This window comes from Oncorhynchus mykiss, chromosome 19 (genome assembly GCF_013265735.2).
Source record: "Oncorhynchus mykiss isolate Arlee chromosome 19, USDA_OmykA_1.1, whole genome shotgun sequence".
Taxonomy (NCBI): Eukaryota; Metazoa; Chordata; class Actinopteri; order Salmoniformes; family Salmonidae; genus Oncorhynchus; species Oncorhynchus mykiss.
Genome location: NC_048583.1, coordinates 52,452,952 through 52,475,166, shown reverse-complemented (window position 1 = coordinate 52,475,166; position 22,215 = coordinate 52,452,952). Strand labels below are relative to the sequence as shown.

Sequence of the window (22,215 nt, the reverse complement as noted above, 5' to 3'; positions counted from 1 at the left end):
CGCCAAACATAACGTTTTGCATTGTTGCCAAAAAAATCAATTTTGGTTTCATCTGACCAGAGCACCTTCTTCCACATGTTTGGTGTGTCTCCCAGGTGTCTTGTGGCAAATTTTAAACAACACTTTTTATGGATATCTTTAAGAAATGGCTTTCTTCTTGCCACTCTTCCATAAAGGCCAGATTTGTGCAATATACGACTGATTGTTGTCCTATGGACAGAGTCTCCCACCTCAGCTGTAGATCTCTGCAGTTCATCCAGAGTGATCATGGTCCTCTTGGCTGCATCTCTGATCAGTCTTCTCCTTGTATGAGCTGAAAGTTTAGAGGGACGGCCAGGTCTTGGTAGATTTGCAGTGGTCTGATACTCCTTCCATTTCAATATTATCGCTTGCACAGTGCTCCTTGGGATGTTTAAAGCTTGGGAAATCTTTTTGTATCCAAATCCGGCTTTAAACTTCTTCACAACAGCATCTCGGACCTGCCTGGTGTGTTCCTTGTTCTTCATGATGCTCTCTGCGCTTTTAACGGACCTCTGAGACTATCACAGTGCAGGTGCATTTATACGGAGACTTGATTACACACAGGTGGATTGTATTTATCATCATTAGTCATTTAGGTCAACATTGGATCATTCAGAGATCCTCACTGAACTTCTGGAGAGAGTTTGCAGGACTGAAAGTAAAGGGGCTGAATAATTTTGCACGCCCAATTTTTCAGTTTTTGTTTTGTTAATAAAGTTTGAAATATCCAATAAATGTCGTTCCACTTCATGATTGTGTCCCACTTGTTGTTGATTCTTCACAAAAAAATACAGTTTTATATCTTTATGTTTGAAGCCTGAAATGTGGCAAAAGGTTGCAAAGTTCAAGGGGGCCGAATACTTTCGCAAGGCACTGTATACAGAGAAAAGAGTCGGCCCGAGAATTGAACCCTGTGGCACCCCCATAGAGACTGCCAGAGGTCCGGTCAACATGCCCTCCGATTTGACACACTGAACTCTATCTGAGAAGTAGTTGGTTAACCAAGCGAGGCAGTCATTTGAGAAACCAAGACTATTGAGTCTGCCGATAAGAATACGGTGATTGACAGAGTCGAAAGCTTTAGCCAGGACGATGAAGGCGGCTGCACCGTACTGTCTTTTATTGATGGCGGTTATGATATCGTTTAGTACTTGTCTCTCTCTCTGTCTCTTTCTCTCTAGCTCTCTCCTGTCATTTTTTTTTCTGTCTCTAACCATCACTCTGTATGGATGAGGTGCGGCTTTGTTTGGCCTTGTAGGAGAAATGAATGGGTCTTGGATACGTAGCAAACACACACACACACACAGGGAACACACACACACACACAGGGAACATACACTCAGACTCCACGTGACTGCACACTCTGTCTGTCTCCATGGAGCACTCACTGAGGCACTGTCATGGAATACTGATGGAGCAACTCAAAGAGAGGAGGAGAGATAAAGGGAGGAAGATAAAGAGATGGAGGGTGTAGAGAAGGTGATTCTCTGCTACATGCTAAACTAATTACCCTCTCTGACACTACCTAAACCACTGCTCTCTAACTGTAAAACATAACTGATGAACCCCCACATCCGTGTGTGTGTGTGTGTGTTGCACTGGATGGACATGCTCTATACACCTCTTCCTGGGGGCAAAGACCTCATAAATGCTTGAGAGAGAGTGTGAGTGTTTACATTTTGTCTATTGACTGAAGGGATAACTGAGTGTGTTTAATGTAATGTCTTCATGTACTGCACTGTGACGTACTGACATTGAGAGAGATAAATCCTGAAGAGGTAATCAAATGCTTACCTGCACTATTTGCATTGTGTGCCCCCCCCAACCCCTCTTTTACGCTGCTGCTACTCTCTGTTTATCATATATGCCTAGTCACTTTTACCATATCTACATGTACATACTACCTCAATCAGCCTGACCAACCAGTGCCTGTATATGGCCTCGCTCTGTTATTTTTCACTGTCTTTTTACTGTTGTTTTTATTTCTTTACCTACCTATTGTTTACCTTTGATACATTTAACTTGATTTGATTTGATTCACACAGACCCACAAACAAACTATTTGAAAACAAATCAAACTTTGATTAACTCCCATATCTGTTAGGTGACATACTGCAAGCACAGCAGCAGGTAATACTGAGAGAAAGGCTGAGCTGTAGTGAGAGAGGCTGAGCTGTAGTGAGAGAGACTGAGCTGTAGTGAGAGAGACTGAGCTGTAGTGAGAGAGGCTGAGCTGTAGTGAGAGAGGCTGAGCTGTAGTGAGAGAGGCTGAGCTGTAGTGAGAGAGGCTGAGCTGTAGTGAGAGAGGATGAGCTGTAGTGAGAGAGGCTGAGCTGTAGTGAGAGAGGCTGAGCTGTAGTGAGAGAGGCTGAGCTGTAGTGAGAGAGGATGAGCTGTAGTGAGAGAGGCTGAGCTGTAGTGAGAGAGGCTGAGCTGTAGTGAGAGAGGCTGAGCTGTAGTGAGAGAGGCTGAGCTGTAGTGTGGGTCTAGGTCTGTCAATCAAACTGCTTTTACACACGCTCATCATTCCCATCTGAAAACACTGCTGCTCTTTCTTGTTGTTTTGGCAGCCGCTCCAACTTCAGATAATGTAGAACAACGAGGTCCTCATCTCAGACACTGGGCACCATGCTGCTCTCTTGGCTGCTTGTCTGGTGTGTCTGTGTGTGTGTGTGTGTGTGTGTAACTGGATCTCAGGCTGAGCAGGCTGGGTGTATTACCTGTTGGCAAGATGTCCTCCTCCCTCTTGCCCTCTACCACTGTCCTCCTCGCCCATTCCCCCCCCCCCCCTCAGGGAGAGGGAGGAACAGAGGGAGAGAGAACACTGAAAGGGTAGAAAGAGAAGAAGAGAGAAGTGGGTGAGGTAATTCATGTAACTTGGAGGGGGTCAGAGGTAGTGTGTTGGAACTTGGAGGGGGTCAGAGGTAGTGTGTTGGAACTTGGAGGGGGTCAGAGGTAGTGTGTTGGAACTTGGAGGGGGTCAGAAGTAGTGTGTTGGAACTTGGAGGGGGTCAGAGGTAGTGTGTTGGAACTTGGAGGGGGTCAGAGGTAGTGTGTTGGAACTTGGAGGGGGTCAGGGGTAGTGTGTTGTAACTTGGAGGGGGTCAGAGGTAGTGTGTTGGAACTTGGAGGGTGTCAGAAGTAGTGTGTTGGAACTTGGAGGGGGTCAGAAGTAGTGTGTTGGAACTTGGAGGGGGTCAGGAGTAGTGTGTTGGAACACGGAGGGGGTCAGGGGTAGTGTGTTGGAACTTGGAGGGGGTCAGGGGTAGTGTGTAGGAACTTGGAGGGGGTCAGGAGTAGTGTGTTGGAACACGGAGGGGGTCAGGGGTAGTGTGTTGGAACTTGGAGGGGGTCAGAGGTAGTGTGTTGGAACTTGGAGGGGGTCAGAGGTAGTGTGTTGGAACTTGGAGGGGGTCAGAGGTAGTGTGTTGGAACTTGGAGGGGGTCAGGGTTAGTGTGTTGGAACCTGGAGGGGGTCAGAGGTAGTGTGTTGGAACCTGGAGGGGGTCAGAGGTAGTGTGTTGGAACTTGGAGGGGGTCTGGGAGAGTGTGTTGGAACTTGGAGGGGGTCAGAAGTAGTGTGTTGGAACTTGGAGGGGGTCAGGGGTAGTGTGTTGGAACTTGGAGGGGGTCTGGGGTAGTGTGTTGGAACTTGGAGGGGGTCAGGGTTAGTGTGTTGGAACCTGGAGGGGGTCAGAGGTAGTGTGTTGGAACCTGGAGGGGGTCAGAGGTAGTGTGTTGGAACTTGGAGGGGGTCTGGGAGAGTGTGTTGGAACTTGGAGGGGGTCAGAGGTAGTGTGTTGGAACTTGGAGGGGGTCAGAGGTAGTGTGTTGGAACTTGGAGGCGGTCAGAGGTAGTGTGTTGTGTAACGGATCATGTCAGTCGCAACTGAACGTCATTTGTTTAAAAGTCTGTCTGTCAATGTGGGAAGGCAGTGTTCATTTTACTCTGCAATACAATTGTCTGTATAGGACCAGGGTACACACCTAAACCCCTTCCTTCCCTCACACACTCTGTCCCTCAACTGACGCAGGTTGATGTTTATTACCAGGAGTCTTGTCCTGGAGGCAGAACTGGTTGATTTCTGCTAGATGGGCCAGCTGCAAAGTCAAATGTGGCTATATTGTAAAAAGGTATGAAAACAAAAATGTGATTTTTGGTTTTAATTTAAGGTTTGTGTTAGACATTAGGGTTAGCAGTGTGGTTAGGGTTCAAATCAGATTTTATGACCTTGTGGCTATGCCAGCTAGTGACCACGCTGTCCTGATCATACAATCATTTGTTTGTGTGTCCTGCCTCCGTTGTTGTCCTGATTTAAAGATGTAGGCTGTTAATCAGGTTCAGGATCCTGAGGGGTTCTTCCAGAACATGGTGTGTGTGTGTGTCTGTCTGTATTTCTATCGCTGTCTGTGTGTCTTTCTTTCTGTCGCTGTCTGTGTCTGTCTGTCTTTCTTTCTATTGCTGTCTGTGTGTCTGTATGTCTTTCTTTTTATCGCTGCCTGTCTGCCTGTCTGCCTGTCTGCCTGTCTGTCTTTCGTTTTATCGCTGTCTGTCTGTCTTTCTTTTTATCGCTGTCTGTTTGTCTGTCTTTCTTTTTATCGCTGTCTGTCTTTCTATCGGTGTCTGTCTGTCTTTCTATCAGTGTCTGTCTGTCTGTCTGTGTCTATTTCTTTCAATCGGTGTCTGTCTGTCTGTCTGTCTGTCTGTCTGTCTGTCTGTCTGTCTGTCTGTCTGTCTTTCTATCGGTTTGTGTCTCTCTCTCTCTGTCTGTCTGTTGGCATGAAGGGTTGCTTTGTGGACCTGTGGTCTTTGTGTGTGTCATGTGCCACGTTCCTTCTCTGAGTACTTGCGAGACACACACACACATGCAGGTCCGTCTCAGCAGCACATGTGCTGTATTGATACAGGGCTGGTAACAGAGGTGTGGTTAGAGAGGTTTGGGAGCCCTCAGATATACATACGGTTTAAACAATGTAACAGCCAGCCCATTGAGAACATACAGTATGAACCCTCTATACCCCGCTTGTTAAACTTCATGTCTGGACATGCTTCGTACTATACGCAGAAGAAGGCATAGTTTAGCCACAGTCTCAAGCCTGGAATATACTGACATTTGAAATAACAGACAGTACGTAAACATTTCAGAAACGCCACCAAGCAGATGTGTGATGTTAAAGTAAGCTGACGTTGTAATATATTCCAGGTCCATTTTGCTGCTAACGTGCTTCAGGGGTCTCCGTTAACTTTTTAAAACGGTCTGCATTTCATAACGTCATTAGACTGATTTGCATTGGGTTTAATAAGACATTGTTATGTCTGCAGGAACAGAAGATAACATTTTCAAATGGACACCGTTCTGGCTTGTGTTCCACCCCTGGACAGTATGCATTATGGAAGGTTCTACTGACTTCTCAGTAGCTTCTTTGTCATTTCTGACCCTTCAACCCGAGCTCCAGGTTTTGAGGTAATGGGACTTGTGGCTGTGTACACGTACTTGTGAGTGCCAGAAGTCCTCATAAGAATCGTAAACCAACTACAATTCAGAGAAGTGAGGACATTTTGCTATTTTAGGCTTAGTGGTTAGGATTACTGTTGGAATTAGGGTTAAGGTTAGGGTTATGGTTAGGATTTGGTTAAGGTTAGGGTTATGGTTAGGATTTGGTTAAGGTTAGGGTTATGGTTAGGATTTGGTTAAGGTTAGGGTTAGGTTCAATTGTTGGTCCCCAAAAAGTTCTCACAAGTATAGTAATACATAGGTGTGTGTGTGTGTGTGTGTGTGGTGCACTGGGACATCTTCTGTAAGGGTGTTGTAATTGACTAAGCCACACTTCTATGAGAGGGTTTTAATAAGTTAAGTGTTTTCATAACCAACTTGATAATAGCTTAGCCCCACACACACACACACACACACACTCTTTTGATGGTAATAAAGGGATTGAAAGGCAGGAGGGTCCAGGGGGTTAGGGTTAGGCTTAATGCTAATTATTGACCTGATATTGTGTGTGTGTGCACGTGCGTGTGGAGCTGGGGAGGCAGGAGATTTGCAGTATTTGAATGTTTCCAATTAAAGGATGAAAAGTCAACTGTACTACAGCTCATTATACTGGGGGGTAGGACGTGGGGGAGTGGGGGGGTTGGGGGGAGGAGCGAGGGGGATGGGGGGAGGAGCGAGGGGGTGGGGGGATGGGGGATGGGGGGAGGAGCGAGGGGGAGGAGCGAGGGGGGTGGGGGGATGGGGGGAGGAGCGAGCGAGAGGGGTGGGGGGATTGAAGGGGAGGGGAAGGGATGGGGGGAGGATCGGGGGGAGGAGCGAGGAGGATAGGGGGAGGAGCGAGGGGATGGATGATGGCGGGTGAGGGGATGGATGGAGGAGGAGGAGGGTGAGGAGCGAGGAGATGGATAATGGAGAGGAGGAGCGAGGAGATGAATGGAGAGGAGGAGCGAGGAGATGAATGGAGAGGAGGAGCGAGGAGATGAATGGAAAGGAGGAGCGAGGAGATGAATGGAGAGGAGGAGATGAATGAGAGGAGGAGCGAGGAGATGAATGGAGGGGAGGAGCGAGGAGATGAATGGAGGGGAGGAGCGAGGAGATGAATGGAGGGGAGGAGCGAGGAGATGAATGGAGGGGAGGAGCGAGGAGATGAATGGAGGGGAGGAGATGAATGGAGAGGAGGAGCGAGGAGATGAATGGAGAGGAGGAGCGAGGAGATGAATGGAGAGGAGGAGCGAGGAGATGAATGGAGAGGAGGAGCGAGGAGATGAATGGAGAGGAGGAGCGAGGAGATGAATGGAGGGGAGGAGCGAGGAGATGAATGGAGGGGAGGAGCGAGGAGATGAATGGAGGGGAGGAGCGAGGAGATGAATGGAGGAGGAGGAGCGAGGAGATGAATGGAGAGGAGGAGCGAGGAGATGAATGGAGAGGAGGAGCGAGGAGATGAATGGAGAGGAGGAGCGAGGAGATGAATGGAGAGGAGGAGCGAGGAGAAGAATGGAGAGGAGGAGCGAGGAGATGAATGGAGGGGAGGAGCGAGGAGATGAATGGAGGGGAGGAGCGAGGAGATGAATGGAGGGGAGGAGCGAGGAGATGAATGGAGGGGAGGAGCGAGGAGATGAATGGAGGGGAGGAGCGAGGAGATGAATGGAGGGGAGGAGCGAGGAGATGAATGGAGGAGGAGGAGGGAGGGGTTGTGGGAAAGAAAGGATTCATATCTGTCTGCTGAATGTTATGGTTAACATCAAATCACATCAAACTTTATTGAGACAGCATGTAATAAAGAGTGCCCGTTGATTCAATAGCTTTCCAGTTAAATAGATGTATGGTCCATAAGAACTATAAAGTCCCTGTGGCCCCTGTGGTCCCTATGTCTGAAAAAAAAACAAAAAAACAACCACGACACGAAATACAAAAATAATAACAATAAAATGGTAACATTCAATAGTAGAATGTAATAAATATAAGAATCTAAATATAGAAAATGAAACTAGAACTTATAACTAAATAACGGTCATCTTCTCCTTTATATCAGTACTACAACTACCATCATCATTACTACCACTACTACTACTACCATCACTAAACTGTTATCATTACCATTACCACCCATTCCAATACTATTTGGATTGATAAATTACAGTACTAATAGTAATAACAATAAGAGTAATAATAAGTAAGTTACTGCTTACTATACAGATGTTATTATTCAGTGTCACTCAGGTTATAGCAAATACATATTTGGCTGCAAGAGGAGCCATAAATTTGTAAAAATGTGGAATAAATGTAGCCATTTCTGTGAATGATGAATCTCTTGGTGAGGAATATTTATCACAGTAAAGGAGAAAGTGCATCTCTGTCTCTACCTCCCCTGTCATGCAGTGACCACATACACACTCCTCTTTGGGAAGCCATATCTTTTTATGTCTGCCGGTTTCTATTGCCAATCGGTGGTCACTCAGCCTGTACTTGGGAAGGATCTGTCTCTGCTTCATATCTCTGACAAAGTAGAGATAATCTGCCAGTTCATATTCTCTGTTTTGGGTCAGATAGCAATTTAGTCGGCTTTGGGATTTTGTTTTGTTTTTTCCAATGTTGTAAATATGAGTCCTTTGATTGGTTCATGATTTTGTTTATTGGACCTCTTTCTTTTGAAGCAGTGCTGGGCTCAGCTTGGTTGGTGAGGTCCAACACCAGCTGACTGAGAGGGCTCGTTTCTGGGCTCAGCTTGGTTGGTGAGGTCCAACACCAGCTGACTGAGAGGGCTCGTTTCTGGGCTCAGCTTGGTTGGTGAGGTCCAACACCAGCTGACTAAGAGGGCTTGTTTCTGGGCTCAGCTTGGTTGGTGAGGTCCAACACCAGCTGACTGAGAGGGCTCGTTTCTACAAAAGTGAAATAAACAATAAAAATTAACAGTAAACATTACACATACAGAAGTTTCAAAACAATAAAGACATTACAAATGTAATATTATTTATATATATATATACAGTGCCTTGCGAAAGTATTCGGCCCCCTTGAACTTTGACCTTTTGCCACATTTCAGGCTTCAAACATAAAGATATAAAACTGTATTTTTTGTGATGAATCAACAACAAGTGGGACACATTCATGAAGTGGAACGACATTTATTGGATATTTCAAACTTTTTTAACAAATCAAAAACTGAAAAATTGGGCGTGCAAAATTATTCAGCCCCTTTAAGTTAATACTTTGTAGCGCCACCTTTTGCTGCGATTACAGCTGTAAGTCACTTGGGGTATGTCTCTATCAGTTTTGCACATCGAGAGACTGACATTTTTTCCCATTCCTCCTTGCAAAACAGCTCGAGCTCAGTGAGGTTGGATGGAGAGCATTTGTGAACAGCAGTTTTCAGTTCTTTCCACAGATTCTCGATTGGATTCAGGTCTGGACTTTGACTTGGCCATTCTAACACCTGGATATGTTTATTTTTGAACCATTCCATTGTAGATTTTGCTTTATGTTTTGGATCATTGTCTTGTTGGAAGACGAATCTCCGTCCCAGTCTCAGGTCTTTTGCAGACTCCATCAGGTTTTCTTCCAGAATGGTCCTGTATTTGGCTCCATCCATCTTCCCATCAATTTTAACCATCTTCCCTGTCCCTGCTGAAGAAAAGCAGGCCCAAACCATGATGCTGCCACCACCATGTTTGACAGTGGGGATGGTGTGTTCAGCTGTGTTGCTTTTACGCCAAACATAACGTTTTGCATTGTTGCCAAAAAGTTCAATTTTGGTTTCATCTGACCAGAGCACCTTCTTCCACATGTTTGGTGTGTCTCCCAGGTGGCTTGTGGCAAACTTTAAACAACGCTTTTTATGGATATATTTAAGAAATGGCTTTCTTCTTGCCACTCTTCCATAAAGGCCAGATTTGTGCAGCTGTAGATCTCTGCAGTTCATCCAGAGTGATCATGGGCCTCTTGGCTGCCTCTCTGATCAGTCTTCTCCTTGTATGAGCTGAAAGTTTAGAGGGACGGCCAGGTCTTGGTAGATTTGCAGTGGTCTGATACTCCTTCCATTTCAATATTATCGCTTGCACAGTGCTCCTTGGGATGTTTAAAGCTTGGGAAATCTTTTTGTATCCAAATCCGGCTTTAAACTTCTTCACAACAGTATCTCGGACCTGCCTGGTGTGTTCCTTGTTCTTCATGATGCTCTCTGCGCTTTTAACGGTCCTCTGAGACTATCACAGTGCAGGTGCATTTATACGGAGACTTGATTACACACAGGTGGATTGTATTTATCATCATTAGTCATTTAGGTCAACATTGGATCATTCAGAGATCCTCACTGAACTTCTGGAGAGAGTTTGCAGCACTGAAAGTAAAGGGGCTGAATAATTTTGCACGCCCAATTTTTCAGTTTTTGATTTGTTAAAAAGTTTGAAATATCCAATAAATGTCGTTCCACTTCATGATTGTGTCCCACTTGTTGTTGATTCTTCACAAAAAAATACAGTTTTATATATTTATGTTTGAAGCCTGAAATGTGGCAAAAGACACAGAGAGAGAGAGATTGTGCAGCTCATGATTGTGCAGCTCAGTTTCCACCTCATTTTGTGGGCAGTGAGCACATAGCCCGTCTTCTCTTGAGAGCCATGTCTGCCTACGGCGGCCTTTCTCAATAGCAAGGCTATGCTCACTGAGTCTGTACATAGTCAAAGCTTTCCTTAATTTTGGGTCAGTCACAGTGGTCAGGTATTCCGCCGCTGTGTACTCTCTGTGTAGGGCCAAATAGCATTCTAGTTTGCTCTGTTTTTTTGTTAATTCTTTCCAATGTGTCAAGTAATTATCTTTTTGTTTTCTCATGATTTGGTTGGGTCTAATTGTGCTGTTGTCCTGGGGCTCTGTAGGGTGTGTTTGTGTTTGTGAACAGAGCCCCAGGACCAGCTTGCTTAGGGGACTCTTCTCCAGGTTCATCTCTCTGTAGGTGATGGCTTTGTTATGGAAGGTTTGGGAATCGCTTCCTTTTAGGTGGTTATAGAATTTAACGGCTCTTTTCTGGATTTTGATAATTAGTGGGTATCGGCCTAATTCTGCTCTGCATGCATTATTTGGTGTTCTACGTTGTACACGGAGGATATTTTTGCAGAATTCTGCGTGCAGAGTCTCAATTTGGTGTTTGTCCCATTTTGTGAAGTCTTGGTTGGTGAGCGGACCCCAGACCTCACAACCATAAAGGGCAATGGGCTCTATGACTGATTCAAGTATTTTTAGCCAAATCCTAATTGGTATGTTGAAATGTATGTTCCTTTTGATGGCATAGAATGCCCTTCTTGCCTTGTCTCTCAGATCGTTCACAGCTTTGTGGAAGTTACCTGTGGCGCTGATGTTTAGGCCAAGGTATGTATAGTTTTTTGTGTGTTCTAGGGCAACAGTGTCTAGATGGAATTTGTATTTGTGGTCCTGGTGACTGGACCTTTTTTGGAACAACATTATTTTGGTCTTACTGAGATTTACTGTCAGGGCCCAGGTCTGACAGAATCTGTGCATAAGATCTAGATGCTGCTGTAGGCCCTCCTTGGTTGGTGACAGAAGCACCAGATCATCAGCAAACAGCAGACATTTGACTTCGGATTCTAGCAGGGGGAGGCCAGGTGCTGCAGACTTTTCTAGTGCCTGCACCAATTCGTTCATATATATGTTGAAGAGGGTGGGGCTTAAGCTGCATCCCTGTCTAACCCCACGACCCTGTGTGAAGAAATGTGTGTGTTTTTTGCCAATTTTAACCGCACACTTGTTGTTTGTGTACATGGATTTTATAATGTCGTATGTTTTACCCCCAATACCACTTTCCATCAGTTTGTATAGGAGACCCTCATGCCAAATTGAGTCGAAGGCTTTTTTGAAATCAACAAAGCATGAGAAGACTTTGCCTTTGTTTTGGTTTGTTTGGTTGTCAATTAGGGTGTGCAGGGTGAATACATGGTATGTTGTACGGTAATTTGGTAAAAAGCCAATTTGACATTTGCTCAGTACATTGTTTTCATTGAGGAAATGTACGAGTCTGCTGTTAATGATAATGCAGAGGATTTTCCCAAGGTTACTGTTGACACATATTCCACGGTAGTTATTGGGGTCAAATTTGTCTCCACTTTTGTGGATTGGGGTGATCAGTCCCTGGTTCCAAATATTGGGGAAGATGCCAGAGCTAAGGATGATGTTAAAGAGTTTTAGTATAGCCAATTGGAATTTGTTGTCTGTATATTTGATCATTTTATTGAGGATACCATCAACACCACAGGCCTTTTTGGGTTGGAGGGTTTTTATTTTGTCCTGTAACTCATTCAATGTAACTGGAGAATCCAGTGTGTTCTGGTAGTCTTTAATAGTTGATTCTAAGATCTGTATTTGATCATGTATATGTTTTTGCTCTTTATTCTTTGTTATAGAGCCAAAAAGATTGGAGAAGTGGTTTACCCATACATCTCCATTTTGGATAGATAATTCTTCGTGTTGTTGATTGTTTAGTGTTTTCCAATTTTCCCAGAAGTGGTCTCTCTCTCTGTTTCTCTCTGTCTACTCCAACCCTGTTCTCTCTCCTCTCTGTATCTCTTATTTTTCCCTTTTTCTTCATTTGTTTCTCTATCTGTAGTTTCAATCTCTCTCTGAACAACTTGGTTAATGAGTTCTGCCTTTGTCTTTCTTCTTCTGCTAAACCAAACAAGCAGACAAAGTCAGACAGGAGAAAGACCTTTTTGTTTGTTCAGTCAACTCTTAGAAGCTTTATCTCTCTGAACAGAGAGCTTCAGAGTGCTCAACTAGATACAAATCCAGTGTTCTCTGTGTGTGTGTTTTCTGTGTGTGTGTGCTCTGTGTGTGTGTTAGTTTCTCCATTGTTAGTATAATGTCCGCTACCATCAGAATCAATCACAGCCTATTTCAGATCCACAGTCCTCTGCATTGTGATGATGCAGTGTTGTCAACAAGTGTAAATAACTTAACTAATCACCTTTCTCCTTCTCTTGTTCTCTATATTTCGTAGGATCCTTCCTTCTCCCTCCTCCTCCACGACAAGCTCCAGGTGCCCAACAGCTCGCGGCGGGCGTGGAACGAGCGTGACAGTCGCTGTGACGTGTGTTCCACTCATCTGACCCAGCTGAAACAGGAAGCAGTCCACATGGTGCTGACCTTGGACCAGTGGGACCTGTCCCCCAGCTCGCCCCCCACCCTGCCCAGCCGCAGTGGCCTTCCCCAGGGCCCCACAGCACCACGGGACTGGGCCTACCTCCTCCCAGCCTCAGCAGCCTACCCCCATCCACACCCACACCACCCTACCATGCCTCCGTCCTCCTCTAGTGCATCATCCTCAAGCCCCAGCCACACTGCCTCCAACCCCTGCCAAGGTGCAGCATCTGTGGGGCAAACCTCTGCCCAGGCAGCCTCTTCAGCTCTAGCCCCAGCCTCCTCATCGCCAGCTCCATCCTCTGTGCATCAGGGAGGATACCCCTGCCATGGGTCCAAGCCCAGCTCCCTAGGGGTCGGCTTGGGGGTTGAGAGGAGGAGCGTCTCTCCGGCACACAGCAGTAAAGCCAGCGGTGCCCAGCCGCCCCACAGCCCCAGTAATAACGGTTCTGGTAGCAGAGCGTTACTGAGCACGGCTGCCCTGCAGGCTCACCAGTACATGTCTCGCAGCAATGGAGGAGGAGTCACACTCTACCCCTACCAGGTGTGTGTGTGTGTGTGTGTGTGTGTGTGTGTGTGTGTGTGTGTGTGTGTGTGTGTGTGTGTGTGTGTGTGTGTGTGTGTGTGTGTGTGTGTGTGTGTGTGTGTGTGTGTGTGTGTGTGTGTGTGTGTGTGTGTGTGTGTGTGTGTGTGTGATAGTGCAGGTAGATAGAATTTGGGGATCTGTTTCCAAAAAGGCGTAACTGGAAAGAGGGTTGGCACAAAACAAAATGTGGAATTGTTATGTTCCGTGTCTGACTTTAGGGCCCATTTTCACAGGGATTGACCTTGTTTTTCAAAATGTCTCCCCCAATTTGTTGACCAAAGGGAGAGGTGGAACTCTGAGGTTGAACTGAGCTTCTGTCCTCCCTTTTCCTCTGAAATCGAGTTGCAGTCTGTCCCGGGTGTCGAGTCACGTAGGGTTCATTAGATTGTGTTTGGCCCTGATGACGTATATTAGCCATGAGCAAGGGGTCAGACAAAGTGTTTGTATGTGAGTGGAGGCTGTCCTCAGCTGTGAGTGGTAACCGAAGGGAAGATGAGGACAACTCTTGGAACAACGGCTTCTGGGTGAGGACTGTAAACTGTTATCGAAAGAGACAGGTGGTGGGAGGGGGGGGGAGTATGTAAAATCATTCTTAAAGTATGTACAAATTAGAGAGAGAGAGAGAGAGAGAGTTAGTGCTCTGTGCTCTGATTACATCTAATAATGAATATCCTAATATCGAGGACTCGAGGGAACTCTCCTGTCACACCCCTGTTCTCCCTCATCACCCTACCACCCCCTGTCCCTCACCTCCCTCACCTCACATCTCTCTCTCCCACCCCCTGTCCCTCACCTCATGCCTCTCTCTCCCACCCCCTGTCCCTCACCTCATGCCTCTCTCTCCCACCACCTGTCCCTCACCTCACATCTCTCTCCCACCCCCTGTCCCTCACCTCACATCTCTCTCCCACCCCCTGTCCCTCACCTCACATCTCCCTACCACCCCCTGTCCCTCACCTCACATCTCTCTCCCACCCCCTGTCCCTCACCTCATGCCTCTCTCTCCCACCCCCTGTCCCTCACCTCACATCTCTCTCCCACCCCCTGTCCCTCACCTCACATCTCTCTCCCACCCCCTGTCCCTCACCTCACATCTCTCTCCCACCCCCTGTCCCTCACCTCACATCTCCCTACCACCCCCTGTCCCTCACCTCACATCTCTCTCCCACCCCCTGTCCCTCACCTCATGCCTCTCTCTCCCACCCCCTGTCCCTCACCTCACATCTCTCTCCCACCCCCTGTCCCTCACTTCACATCTCTCTCCCACCCCCTGTCCCTCACCTCACATCTCCCTACCACCCCCTGTCCCTCACCTCGCATCTCTCTCCCACCCCCTGTTCCCCTCATCTCCCCTGTTCCCCTCATCTCCCCTGTTCCCCTCATCTCCCCTGTTCCCCTCATCTCCCCTGTTCCCCTCATCTCCCTCACCCCCCTCATCATCATCTTGTCTCTCCCTCACTCTCCCCTTTCCCCTACACTCCTAACCCTTCTTCACCTCCCCTAAGCCTTTTTCTAACCCTTCTGTTGAATCATCCCTCACACCCTGTCTGTGTCCTCCACTCCCTCCCTCCTTTTCTCTCCTCTCTCCCTCTGTCCCCTCCCTCCTTTTCTCTCCTCTCTCCCTCTGTCCCCTCCCTCCTTTTCTCTCCCTCCGTCCCATCCTTCCTTTTCTCCCCCTCCGTCCCCTCCTTCCTTTTCTCCCCCTCCGTCCCCTCCTTCCTTTTCTCCCCCTCCGTCCCCTCCTTCCTTTTCTCCCCCTCCATCCCCTCCTTCCTTTTCTCCCCCTCCATCCCCTCATTCCTTTTCTCCCCCTCCGTCCCCTCCTTCCTTTTCTCCCCCTCCGTCCCATCCTTCCTTTTCTCCCCCTCCGTCCCATCCTTCCTTTTCTCTCCCTCCGTCCCATCCTTCCTTTTCTCTCCCTCCGTCCCATCCTTCCTTTTCTCTCCCTCCGTCCCATCCTTCCTTTTCTCCCCCTCCGGTCCCATCCTTCCTTTTCTCCCCCTCCATCCCATCCTTCCTTTTCTCTCCCTCCGTCCCATCCTTCCTTTTCTCTCCCTCCGTCCCATCCTTCCTTTTCTCCCCCTCCGGTCCCATCCTTCCTTTTCTCCCCCTCCGTCCCATCCTTCCTTTTCTCTCCCTCCGTCCCATCCTTCCTTTTCTCCCCCTCCGTCCCATCCTTCCTTTTCTTCCCCTCCTGTCCCCTCCTTCCTTTTCTCTCCTCTATCCCTCCTTTTCTCTCCCTCCGTCCCCTCCCCCTTTTCTCTCCTCTATCCCTCCTTTTCTCTCCCTCCGTCCCCTCCCCCTTTTCTCTCCTCCGTCCCCTCCCCCTTTTCTCTCCTCCGTCCCCTCCCCCTTTTCTCTCCCCCGTCCCCTCCCCCTTTTCTCTCCCTCCGTCCCCTCCTTCCTTTTCTCTCCTCTATCCCTCCTTTTCTCTCCCTCCGTCCCCTCCCCCTTTTCTCTCCTCCGTCCCCTCCCCCTTTTCTCTCCTCCGTCCCCTCCCCCTTTTCTCTCCTCCGTCCCCTCCCCCCTTTTCCTCTCCCTCCGTCCCCTCCCTCATTTTCTCTCCCTCCGTCCCCTCCCCCCTTTTCTCTCCCTCCGTCCCCTCCCCCCTTTTCTCTCCCTTTTCTCTCCTCTCTCCCTCCCTCCTTTTCTCTCCCTCTGTCCCCTCCCCCTTTTCTCTCCCTCCGTCCCCTCCCTCATTTTCTCTCCTCTCTCCCTCCGTCCCCTCCCCCCTTTTCTCTCCCTCCGTCCCCTCCCCCCTTTTCTCTCCCTTTTCTCTCCTCTCTCCCTCCCTCCTTTTCTCTCCCTCTGTCCCCTCCCCCATTTCTCTCCCTCCGTCCCCTCCCCCTTTTCTCTCCCTCCGTCCCCTCCCCCTTTTCTCTCCCTCCGTCCCCTCCCCCTTTTCTCTCCCTCCGTCCCCTCCCCCTTTTCTCTCCCTCCGTCCCCTCCCCCTTTTCTCTCCCTCTGTCCCCTCCCTCCTTTTCTCTCCTCTCTCCCTCTGTCCCCTCCCTCCTTTTCTCTCCTCTCTCCCGCCATCCTCTGTCCCAAGGTCACCTCTCTGAGGCCCGCTGGCACACAGCCCAGGGTGCTACTAGAAATACACTGTGTGTCTGTGGAATAAAGTCAGGAGGATATTATTATTATTATTATTATTTAAATGTAACCTTTATTTAACTAGGCAAGTCAGTTAAGAATAAATTCTTATTTTACAATGACGGCCTACCTTCCCCGGCCAAACCCTCCCCTAACTCAGACGACACTGGGCCAATTGTGCGCTGCCCTATGGGACTCCCGATCACGGCCGGTTGTGATACATCCCGGGATCGAACCAGGGTCTGTAGTGATGCCTCTAGCACTGAGATGCAGTGCCTTAGACCGCTGCGCCACTCAGGAGCTTTAAGATATACGAGTCCATTTGATTTCTTCCCTCCATTTTCCTTGTGCTGAGATGGCACGATGCCATCAAAGAGTCATCAGTCAGCCATTGTCTTCACATTATGCCATAGTAGCATATAGCCTAGCCTGTAGCATAGCCCTGTGATACTAATAACATGCTTTAGCAGTGTAGAACAGCTGCACGCTAATCAAGAAGGGTTAGGCTCCCGCAAGCAGTCAAGTGCTGGCACCCGATCGAGTAGCCACACACACACACACACACACACACACATACACCTCCCAGTATGGTGTATGTGGCAGATGTCCTATATTTCTGTTTCTAAATCAGGTATTTTGGTCTGTGGATGATGCAAGTAGACTACTTCTACACTAATTAGCCAATCAATCAACCGTGTGTGTGTGTGTCCTGTGTAGCTCCTCTCTCCTCTTCCCTGCAGAAACATAGTGTGACATTAACACTCCTTTTACCATTAGAGCAGAGCGAGAACATGATGATAAATCACGGTGAATTCAGACAGGTCACACAGAACCTCCAGAGCTACACTACTGCTGGGGTGTGTGTGCATGTTGAAGGAGAGGAAGCTAGGGAGTTGAGAAGAAAGCAGTGAGGAGATGGAGAAGGAGAGGTTTGGGGGGGGGGGGGGGGGGGGAAAGGAGAGAGAGAGAGAGAGAGCTTTATAAATGGTTCTCTATATCGGGATGACATTTAAAGAGTGCTGATACAGCGATATGGCGTGAGCCTGCTGGCACAAAATGGCCGCTGAGCTTCATCCATCCAGGTAGGACAACATATTAGTGGTGGATACTGGATAGGACTTACAGCCCCATACAATCTAAAGCACCTATAGTCAAAAATACTATATGAATCACTAGATGAATCCAATGAATTAGTTTTATGAATATTCTTTATACTTAACAAACATTACTGAAAATTTGAAAATAAATTGTTAAGGTTAACTTGATCAACACGTTCAAGAGGAACAATGAGAGAGAGAGAGAGAAAGAGAGAGAGAGAGAGAGCTGTGCCAGTCGGGTAATATGGAGGTGACAGATGGAGGAGGATGGCACCAGGTCTCCCTCTGGCCTGACTGGCACTGTGTCACCAGTGGAAGGAAAACCTGTTATTTTCTCTCCTTAAAGCAAACAAACAGGTGTAGTTCCTCCAGTCCTATATTCTTACTACTGTTTCTGTCTGTTACAGTCACATGTGTGACCATCTCTCGCCGATGTCCCCCTTTCTCTTTTGTGTTGTTATTGTTGTATAATGGCTGTGTGTGTGTGTAGATCTCGCAGATGATATCAGAGGGGTGTAGAGAGGGTCTGACGGAGGAGGCTCTGAACCACTACAATGCTGATCTCCCCGCCCCCTCACCCTCCCAGGTCCCTCCCACTTTGCAGGTTACCACGGCAACCCCAACCACCACCTCTGCCGCTGCATCGTTCTTCGCCAGGTAAGAACAACCAGATTTATATAACTTCACACCTTCATACAGTGTACATGTAAACACACAGTTAGACACACACACACTGACAAAGGCCTGCAGAGTCCTTCAGCCCTTCCCCTGCAATCTTCCCAAATGAGTCAACTGTGTGGAAAGAGGTGTGTGTGTGTGTGTGTGTGTGTGTGTGTGTGTATATTCAGTAGACGTATAAGTTACAGTGTATTCGGAAAGTATTGACCATTTCCACGTTTTTTTACGTTACAGCCTTATCCTAAAGTTGATTAAATGTTTTGCCTCAATCTTACACACAATACCCCATAATGACAAAATGAAAAACAGAATTTTAGAAATGTTTTCAAATGTATTAAAAATAGAAAACACAAGTATTTACATAAGTATTCAGACCCTTTGCTATGAGACTCGAAATTGATCAATTGATGGTAAATTCAATTGGACATGATTTGGAAAGGCACACACCTGTCTCTATGAGGTCCCACAGTTGACAGTGCATGTCAGAGCAAAAACCAAGCCATGAGGTCGGACAAATTGTCCGTAGAGCTCCGAGACAGGATTGTGTTGAGGCACAGATCTGGGGAATGGTACCAGCATTGAAAGTCCTCAAGAACACAGTGTCCTCCTTCATTTTTAATTGGAAGAAGTTTGGAACCACCAAGACTCTTCCTAGAGCTGGCCTCCCGGCCAAACTGAGCAATCGGGGGAGAAGGGCCTTGGTCAGGGAGGTGACCAAGAATCCAATGGTCACTCCGACAGAGCTCCAGAGTTCCTCTGTGGAGATGGCAGAACCTTTCAGAAGGACAACCATCTCTGCAGCACTCCACCAATCAGGCCTTTATGATAGAGTGGCCAGACAAAAGCCACTCCTCAGTAAAAGGCACATGACAGCCAGCTTGGAGTTTGCCAAAAAGGCACCTAAAGGACTCTCAGACCATGAGAAACAAGATTCTCTGGTCTGATGAAACCAAGATTCAACTCTTTGGCCTGAATGCTAAGCGCCACGTCTAGAAGAAACCTGGCACCATCCCAACGATGAAGCATGGTGGTGGCAGCATCATGCTGTGGAGATGTTTTTCAGAGGCAGGGACTCGGAGACTAGTCAGGATCGAGGGAAAGATGAACGGACCTTGATGAAAACCTGCTCCAGAGCACTCAGGACCTCAGAATGGGGCAAAGGTTCACCTTCTAAAAGGAAAATGACCCTACAGCCAAAACAACACGGGATTGACTTCAGGACAAGTCTCTGAATGTACTTGAGTGGTCCAGCCAGAGTCCGGACTTGAACCCGATTTTTGGAGAGACCTGAAAATAGCTTTGCAGCAATACTCCCCATCCAACCTGACAGAGCTTGAGAGGTTCTGCAGGGAAGAATGGGAGAAACTTCCCAAATACAGGTGTGCCAAGCTTGTAGCTTCATACACAAGAAGACTTGAGGCTGTAATTTCTGCTGATATTTCCATATTACATTTTTAATACATTTTCAGAAATATCTAAAAAAAAAAAAAAAAAAAACGTATTTTTTTATTTCGTCATTATGGGGTATTGTGTGTAGATTGATGAGGGGGAAAAGGCTGTAATGTAAGAAAATGTGGAAAAAGGGAAGCCTGAATACTTTCTGAATGCTCTGTACATCATCAATAACAGGAATATTGAGACTGACAGTACATCAATAAAACACACGCACACATCCTAGTACAGTCGTCAATAACTCAGGCGATACATGAATAACTAATGTCAAAACATTAATATCTCCGTGTCTGTATCTATGACAGTTATTAAGACATCGAGGCCGACATTCTCCTCTAAACGCTGTCCCACAAAAAATGTGAGGATTCTGCATTGCATACCTCCCAGGTATTTACTCTGCAATACATTGTGTTACACATCCCTTCTCAAATACGAACCTTATCCTAAATGTCCTATCTCCCAATACTGCTGAATGTTTAAAGCAATAAGGCCTGGGGGGTGTGGTATATGGCCAATATGCCATGGCTAAGGGCTGTTCTTAGGCACAACGCAAGGCCAATCAGCATTCGGGGCTCGAACCACCCGGTTGATAATTAAGCAATAAGGTCAGAGGGGGTGTGATACTTGGCCAATATACCACGGCTATGGGCTGTTCTTAGGCACAAAACCCAGAGGTGTCTTATTGCTATTATAAACTGGTTACCAATGTAATTAGAGCAGTAAAAATACGTGTTTTGTTATACCCATGGTATATGGCCTGATATAGCGCGGCTGTCAGCCAATCAGTATTCAGGGCTCGAACCACCCAGTTTATAATTAAGGATATACCACCTCTGATCTCTGTAGATTAAACCCAAACCTCTGATCTGTAGTCTTTCTTCCAGATGTATAATTCTAACCTTTGATTTGTCTTAAGTCCTGGTCTCTGTTCTCTCCATCCTGACATAGTTAGGGAGAGAGGGAGGGATAGAGATACAATTAGATAACTGTGTTGTACGTTAACTCTGGTATCTGTGCGGCAGACACCATGGGCTCTATTTTAACAAACATAATGTATTGGCAAATCTTACCTCTGGCTGTAGCGTTCTAGGTTCGGGGGTGTGCTGCTGGGCGCAGCAGCTGGGTTTTGATGAATGAACAAGTTGTGGGTGTGTCGAGGCGTGGCTCCTCACTGGCCAATCAGAACGTGCTCCATGGCTAAATATGGTGTTTCTTCAGGTTATATATTTTAAAAAATGTATGTATTGCGTTGTCATCAACTCCAATTGGAATGTTAGTCCGTTATAGCCTAACTCGTTAAATAGCCTGCCCCATATTTGCTAAATATGTTTTCAGTCCACATTGTTCTAGTTGCATTGCTTCAATATAGAAATACATTGTTAAACATCATCTAGAGCATTCACCCTGATATAGGGGCTAGGCCACTGTAAATTGCAGTCTGCCAAACATAGTCAATAAGAAATATTAAATTCACTAGGCTATTGATAAGGCCTAAAAAGACAAGGCAATTGTTTAAGTAGTCATGTCTAAACAGAGTTACAGGCACCGTAATTGATCCCCGCGGGTGTATAATTCAGACAAGGCAATTTAGAATATGGAGGGTTTTACCCACTTTTCACAGGAGCTGGATAAAGGTCCACTCACCGTTAGGCAGTGGTGTAAAGTACTTAAGTAAAAAAAACTTTAAAGTACTACTTAAGTAGTTCTTTGGGGTATCTGTACTTGACTTTGCTATTTATATTTTTGAATACTTTTACTTCACTACATTTTCCTTGACACCCAAAAGTACTTGTTACATTTTGAATGTTAAGCAGGACAGGAAAATAGTCAAATTCACACACTTATCAACAGAACATCCCTGGTCGTCCCTACTGCCTCTGATCTGGCGGACTCACTAAACACATGCTTTGTCTGTAAATGATGTCTGAGTGTTGGAGTGTGCCCCTGGCTTTCCGTAATTAAACAAATAAAATAGTGTAATCTGGTTTGCTTAATATAAGGAGTTTGAAATTATTTATACTTTTACTTTTGATACTTAAGTATATTTTAAACCAAATACTTTTAGACTTTTACTCAAGTAGAATTTTACTGGGTGACTTTCACTTTTACTTGAGTCATTTTCTATTAAGGTATCTTTAGTTTTACTCAAGTATGACAGTTGGGTACTTTTTCCACCCCTGGCGTTATGGTGCTCGTTTTATAAACATAATGGAACCATCTTACAGATCATATTTGCACTTCTCCAGAAATAGCAGATGAAATTGCATTGCATTCCAGCCATGTATGTTCTCATGTACAATCAATCTGTTTTTTAAACCAACAACAATATTTCCAAACAGGATCGGGTCAGCGGCACGATATCCTCAATCGCTTCTCTCGTTCCATGGCACTGTGTGCACACGTAGGCCTAAATGTCTTTACGCATAACATTTGCACGTCTATGCATAAATACTAGACTCCTGCACTCTCACTCTCACTAGACTATTTAAAACCCCTTTATTTAAGGCTAGTTTTGGCTAATCGCCAGGATAAAAAGATGTACCTATGTGATGCTGCTAAATCGCCCTTGTTTAGGAGGAGGGTAGGCTATGATTGGATTTTAATCAAACTTAACAAAATGGGGGAAAAAAACAATAGTTTTTTATGTTTC

General features: G+C 46.5%; 1 protein-coding gene across 2 annotated transcripts in view; it reads left to right on the top strand.

The window, feature by feature from the left end:
- kif26ba (kinesin family member 26Ba) overlaps positions 1 to 22,215 on the top strand; it is a 216,614-nt gene that overhangs the window by 70,170 nt on the left and 124,229 nt on the right. Inside the window, exons 3-4 of one of the 2 annotated variants that reach the window (XM_036955054.1) lie at positions 12,520 to 13,203; positions 18,022 to 18,092. In XM_036955054.1, the coding sequence (XP_036810949.1) occupies positions 12,520 to 13,203; positions 18,022 to 18,092 (755 nt within the window). Of the gene's footprint in view, positions 1 to 12,519; positions 13,204 to 17,925; positions 18,093 to 22,215 lie in introns of both variants that reach the window. The other variant, XM_036955053.1, reaches the window with a different exon arrangement.